This window comes from Scleropages formosus, chromosome 4, assembly GCF_900964775.1.
Source record: "Scleropages formosus chromosome 4, fSclFor1.1, whole genome shotgun sequence".
Classification (NCBI taxonomy): domain Eukaryota; kingdom Metazoa; phylum Chordata; class Actinopteri; order Osteoglossiformes; family Osteoglossidae; genus Scleropages; species Scleropages formosus.
In genome coordinates, this window is record NC_041809.1 from 27,498,624 (window position 1) to 27,505,346 (window position 6,723).

The window sequence follows — 6,723 nt, forward strand, 5'->3', positions numbered from 1 at the left end:
GAAAAAGAACTCTAATCAGTGAAACAGCTATGTTCTGTATTCAGTACTACTGGTGGCTTTGAAGAGTACACACACACACACACACACATTTTCAGAACCGCTTGTCCCATATGGGGTCATGGGGAACCGGAGCCTACCCGGCAACACAGGGTGTAAGGCCGGAGGGGGAAGGGACACACCCAGGATGGGACGCCGATCCGTCGCAAGGCACCCCAAGCGGGACTCGAACCCCAGACCCACCGGAGAGCAGGACTGTGGTCCAACCCACTGCGCCACTGCGCCCCCCCCTCGCTTTGAAGAGTAATTATGGTATATTATAGCAAACACTAGTCAGTTTCTTAACAATCATCTTGTTTTCACTGAACCACTTAAATATATTTTATATATGATCTAAACATGATATAAACTAAATCAGAAATACACTCTTGTTGAAACCTCAGAGGAAAATTCCGCAATCGACAGCCATGGTAGCTAATCACAAATACATGCCACACACTTGCACCTAATTATACACTCTTCAAAAGAAAGCAACCTACTCACCGTAATGGTGAAATCTCCTTGCCCCTTGCCTTTTGGAACCACGACCCTTTGGATTACGAACTTTGCATTGAAACCATGACCCTTTGGATCTCAACGCTCCCTCTTTGAACCATGACCTTGAACTACAACCTTAAATATTCTCAGATGACACCCAGAACTCAACAAAGCCCCTTAGACCTCGAACCCACGCCTACCTGAGTGATACTCCTGAATCAGTCCTCCCAAGTCCTGTCTCCTTCCATCTCAGTTCCCTTTCCAATGGTTTCAGTTCCTTGGTGCCCATTGACACAGCTCAGCTGAAGATCTTCGCAATGGCGTTCAGAGAAATAACTCACAAGAGTCATGACAACACTTTCTTCCATACTGGACCTTTTCTATTGCTAACAATTTCATACACACAGTCAAACCCTGGCAGACTGGCTCCATGGTTTCTGGAAGTTGGAAAGAAAGATCAATGCTAGCATCAAATGTATGAGATGCTGCTATATAGGGTACAAGTCACCAACCTAGGCACACTGGAACTGATTGACCAGAGAAAATGCAAAACATACTATGCTATTAGGGGGCTCTCTGCAGCATTGCATTTACATTTTTTCATTTAGCAGGTGCTTCTCTGCAAAGCGATGTACATCTCACAGAAAAATACAATTGTTGATAAAATTAATAAGATCAATGCCGTTTCGAAGGATCATTTATTGCACTGATTCCAACTTGTATTACTTCGGAATTGTATACTAGTTAGCTCGTTTTAAATAGTAATGTTAATAATAATACTTGTATTGTTTTGCTAATCAGATGTTATAGTGCAACACGAATTCCTTTTTGTCCATTTTTACTTTACTCTTGCGATTTGGAGAGAAGGTTACGTTTTGTTGTTGAAAAAACTCTGAGGAAAGCTCTATTTGTGGGATTTTACATTAAATACATCACATTATTACATTACGTTTTGTTCTCAGTAACACCGCACCGATTTCTCCGGTGTAAATGTGCAGACACATCTAGACGACAAGTTGAGTAAATAAAAATGTAAATAGCCTCTTAAGGATCAAGACCTTCATCCATGATGACAGTGATTAATACTGACAGGCGTAAGTGGATAGACGAGATCTCCTGTGGCAGAGAGCCCTATTCACATATTTTAATGGTTTAAGTTATGCTGAAAGGTATTTTATTGGTGCATTGAAACATATGCTCTGTTTTCAGTAAGGTGACACGAGTTTGCTCCACAATCCAATGTAAATATGTCCAATGTAAATATTACTTTTTAAATAAGGTTGATAGCGCTTTATATCACTTTGCATACACAACCCCCTGAAAATTGCTGAACATGGAGGATGAAGAGGTCCTGCATATTGACCCAGACTTTGAGCCCAAAAGCAGGCCCAGGTCATGCACGTGGCCGTTACCAAGGCCCGACATCTCTGCTGTCAAACAGGAGGGCCTTGGCAACGGCGAGAATCAGCCACTGCAGGCTCCACCCACTCACGATAACCAGAGGCAGACGCAGCACACGGAGGGGCAAGTGGAGAGTGTGCCGCCGCCGGACTTAGGTGCTGTGGTTGGCGTGGGTGGAGCCACGCCGAGGAAGGGAGCCTCACGGCGCAACCCCTGGGGAAACCAGTCCTATGCGGACCTGATAAGCCAGGCGATCGAGAGCTCACCAGAGAAGCGCCTCACCTTGGCGCAGATATATGACTGGATAGTCAACTCTGTGCCCTATTTCAAAGACAAGGGGGACAGCAACAGTTCAGCGGGGTGGAAGGTAAATGCTTTTTTTACCACAGTATAGCGATTTAAATACGCCCTGCATCTTGTTTATATTGCACAGCAGATGATGATTCAGCATTGCATTTGTTGCCTTGCACAGCATTGCACTCTGTCAGTGCACTAAGGACTAAGGAATCACTGACCTAAATGTTGCACAATATTAGCAATTTGGCACAATCCATGACATTATATGGTAATAAACACCTTTTGAGAATGGATGTCATTTATTTCCATGCATTATTAACTGCATGTCAGTGCAGGATCATGATAGTCCAGAGTCCTTCCCAGCATCAGACTAATGTAAAATTTGGATTTACTGTGCTGTTAATCTAGTGTGAACACGTAGCACATAATTTGATAGGAAAAAAATGTTGACAGCATGCATAAGCTTTCATTACTGCAGAAAAACCTTTGACGTCTCTCTTTACTTTCTGTCCAGAATTCGATCTGCCACAACCTTTCCTTGCACAGTAAATTTCTGCGGGTTCACAACGAATCTACCGGCAAGAGCTCCTGGTGGATTCTGAACCCAGAGGGAGACAAGAGTGCCATCAAGATCGCAAAGGATCCTCGTCCACGAGCCACCTCGATGGACAACAGCAACAAGCTGCAAAAGAGCCGCAGACTTGCCAGACAGGCAAAGCAGGAAGGAGGAGCAGCTGCTTTCCAACAAAGGGAAGCCAGTGTTGGCTCAGTGGAAGCAGAAAGCCCCAGCTCCTCGCAATCGACCCTTGGACCCTCGTCTCGTAGTGGCCTTGAGGACCCAGATGTGTGGACTGGCTTTCGGTCACGTGCGAACTCTAGTGGCAGCACTCTGAGTGGTCGGTTATCTCCCATTGTGCCCTTGCAGGAGGATGAAGATGAGCCACAACGTGATGGCCTGTTGGGAGGGTATACAACTAGTGGCATGCCCACATCCCTTACTGAGCCGCTTATGGAGGAGCTGGACCTAATTGATGGGCTCACTCTAATGAATAGGCAGCTGGGAAAGACCACCTCTGCAACATCTTCCAGCTTTGCCGCACTGCAGCTGTTGCAAGCTGCAAAGCCTCCAGTGCCTCTAACTCAGAGTGAGCTGCAGTCTCCGGTCTCACAGGGTAGAGGCGCCACCTCAAACTTTGTCACTCCTGCCTTTAACTCTGTGCTTAGCCCTGGTTCTCAGGGTGAGGGCTACAGAGCTCATTTGTCATCCAGGCTTGAGGCACTTCTTGTCTCTGATTCACCCCCACCAAGTGACATTGTGATGGCCCAAGTGGAGCCAGAACCACCTAGTCAAGGAAGTACAGGGATACTTCACCTTGGGGGTTCTCATGCAGATAGACATGGGCTCCCCAGTAACACTGTGCTAGGAGAAGACCTTGACAAGAGCTTGTTGTTCCCCACAAGCCTACATCTGCCTCAGCAGCTGCAGTCCCAGTTACGGCTGCTCTTTGAAGGGGGGATCTCTTCAGCAAGTGGCAGTGGAAGTTTCCCTGCAGCTGGTCCTTTGGGGGAACCAAGTTCCTCAATAACAGTTGAGGGCCAGATGCCTACGGACTTGAACACTGAGATGTTCACAGAGGATCTAGACTGTGATGTAGACTACATTATCAAAAGTGACCTCATGGATGGGGAAGACATAGACTTCAACTATGACCCGATGCTGCCAGTGAATCAAAGCTATCCTGCCACTGTGAGCACACCGGACCCCTCGGTGAGCTGGGTGCCTAGCCAAGTGATCAGCATCCCCTACAACTGAAGCCAAGCTCAACACAGTGAAGGCCACACCCTGCCAAAGACTTTGCTGAACTGTTATATTAGTACAGATTGTTATTTATGCATCAGGTAACCCTTCAGAAAAATAGCTAACTATACCACAGTGCCATCATTCAGATCTTTTAACACTCTTAAAATTACCTCTTTTTGCCTGTTCCTCTCCCCCAAGCTAGCTAAGGGGAGTAACTTGAACATTAAAAAACAAAATTCTCTTTGCTGAGGATTTTCAGTGGTATCAATAAATAATTTTATCAATATCAGCACAGATTGGAGTGTAAGTAAAAACCAGGGAAAAGGCCTTTGCTCTGCCTGCATATGCAGTATACAGTTTCACCCTTGGGTGATGTGGTGCAGTGGCACAGTGGTGCAGTGGGTTGGACTGGGTCCTGCTCTTCAGTGGGTTTGGGGTTTGAGTCCTGCTTGGGGTGCCTTGCGACAGACTGGTGTCCTGTCCTGGGTGCGTCCCCTCCCCCTCCGGCCTTACGCCCTGTGTTGCTGGGTAGGCTCCGGTTCACCGCGACCCCGTATGGGACGAGTGTGTGTGTTTCACCCTTTTTCCTTCTCTCAGTACTTGTTTTCACTCCTGTTTTGCTGACTCATTGCATTCACTCTACGTACGCGTCTCTACATCTTTTATTCCTGCAGAACACATTCTCAAATCCCAACATTTCACTTCTGTTTGTAGCACACAAACAATGCACTTCTGTCAAAGCTGAGTGCAGAAAACACAATATTACATTTTATTGTGCTAACAATAGGGATGCTATAGAAATAGTGTCCCAATTTCTACAATTTACATTTAATGTTTAGCATATTTCATCTCTAATCTGTCTCATATGCCTGCAAGTTAATGTTACAAGAGCTCAGCTCAAACCCTGCCACGAACACTATGCATTAAACACGATGAACATTTTGGTGTGCCTCCCATTGCAGCAGGCTGTAAAATTTAATGATGGCTTGTTAACGTTGTACATAAACTGTGGTGGAGCTTGGGTGAGCACTTTCCATTGTGAAACAGTATGCAATTGCAGGCATTTTAAATGTCTGGGTAGAGATGTGGGGGGTGGGGTGTGGTGGTGCAGTGGTGCAGGGGGTTTGACCTGTGCCTGCTCTCTGGTGGGTCTGGGGTTCAAGTCCTGCTTGGGGTGCCTAGTGATGGCCTGGTGTCCCATCCTGGGTGTGTCCCTTCTCTCTCCAGCCTTGTGCCCTATGTTTCTGGGTTAGGTTCTGGCTTGCCATGACCCTGCTTGGAACAAGTGGTTTCAGACAGTATGGGTATAGATCTATTAAGATATATAGGGCATTTATGTTATTATTCACACACACACACTTTCTGAACCGCTTGTCCCATACAGGGTCGCGGGGAACCGGAGCCTACCCGGTAACACAGGGCATAAGGCCAGAGGGGGAGGGGACACACACCCAGGACGGGACGCCAGTCTGTTACAAGGCACCCCAAAGCAGGACTCGAACCCCAGACCCACCGGAGAACAGGACTGTGGTTCAACCCACTGCGCCACTGCACCCCCCTGTTATTATTCATACATTTACAATTAAACCTTTAGGTGGCTGAAATTATAATTGCTGAAGTGATATACATTTAAGGGTTCAAGGCCCTAGGGTTAGAGTTAGGCACCTACTTGAGCTGTGAACTCAAAATATAAGTATTTTGTAATTATGAAACTTGCTGGCAATATTTAATGTGAACGAAATACAGAAAATAAGAGTTTTAAACGCAATGTGTTTTTAATGACAGACTGTTTCTATACCAGGATAGAGCTGAGAGTAAAAATGTGGTCAGAGTTACTGCCTTTCTGTTCTCAAGTGGTAGTTCTGATAGTCATATCAAACTATGCTCTATGGTTACAAAAAAGCAATAAACTTTTAAATTACTAATATCCTTTGTTACCTATTAACCTTTTAAGATTTACTTTTCTGTATGATTTATTTTCTGAGGAAGCTGTTAGTATTTCTTGTTCAATTTGTAAAATTTTCTTCCATATAAATGTGTACATATTTATATGCGTATTTTCTTATATATAAAATGTTAAATATGGAACCGAACATCTTTTTTCACAACATACAGGTTGAGGGAAGTCTGAGTTGAGGGCAGATGGTGTGTAGTGAATCTATATTTTTTATCGATTATGTTAAATTTGTTCATGTTTATAAGGCTGGTAGTGTACTGTGGGTCCTGGAGACTTGGACACTGACATGCATCCTATGTGGTGTTTTATTGTTTTAATTCTTAATTAAATTAGGTTTACTTAAGTATCACATGTCTGCAATTATTTCTCTTTCTCATAATGTAATGTACAAATTGTATTTTTGCTGAGATTTACAGCTATTTACTTAGCAGATACTTTTCTCCAAAGCAACTTCCAATGGATACTATGTAGTATTATCAGCCCACACAACTTATTCACGGCAGTTACTTACACCACTAGATACACTACTTACAATGGGTCACTCATCCATACATCAGTGGAACACACACACTATGCGGGAACCTGAACAGCATGCCCTTGGACTGTGGGAGAAAACCCACGCAGACAACATGCAAGTTCCACACAGACTGAACAGGGATTGAACCCAAACCCACATTCTCTCGCACCACGCAGGTGCTGTGAGACAGCAGCACTACTTGCTGTGCCGCTATGC

At 44.9% G+C, this 6,723-nt stretch overlaps 1 protein-coding gene across 1 annotated transcript; it reads left to right on the forward strand.

Annotated features, from left to right (window-relative positions):
* The first annotated feature begins 1,681 nt into the window (after positions 1–1,681).
* LOC108941250 (forkhead box protein O1-like) lies at positions 1,682–4,045 on the forward strand. The gene is made up of 2 exons (XM_029251111.1): positions 1,682–2,302; positions 2,747–4,045. Exons 1-2 carry the CDS (start codon positions 1,868–1,870, stop codon positions 4,043–4,045), a joined length of 1,734 nt encoding a protein of 577 aa, XP_029106944.1. The 5' UTR covers positions 1,682–1,867.
* Positions 4,046–6,723: the final 2,678 nt, after the last annotated feature.

What these genes read in the sequence shown, in the direction of transcription:
- LOC108941250 (XM_029251111.1), top strand. Translation starts at nt 1,868, where the DNA reads ATGGAGGATGAAGAGGTCCTGCATATTGACCCAGACTTTGAGCCCAAA. An exon ending in ACAGTTCAGCGGGGTGGAAG is followed by an intron (nt 2,303 to 2,746) that starts GTAAATGCTTTT and finishes CTTTCTGTCCAG; the next exon opens with AATTCGATCTGCCACAACCT.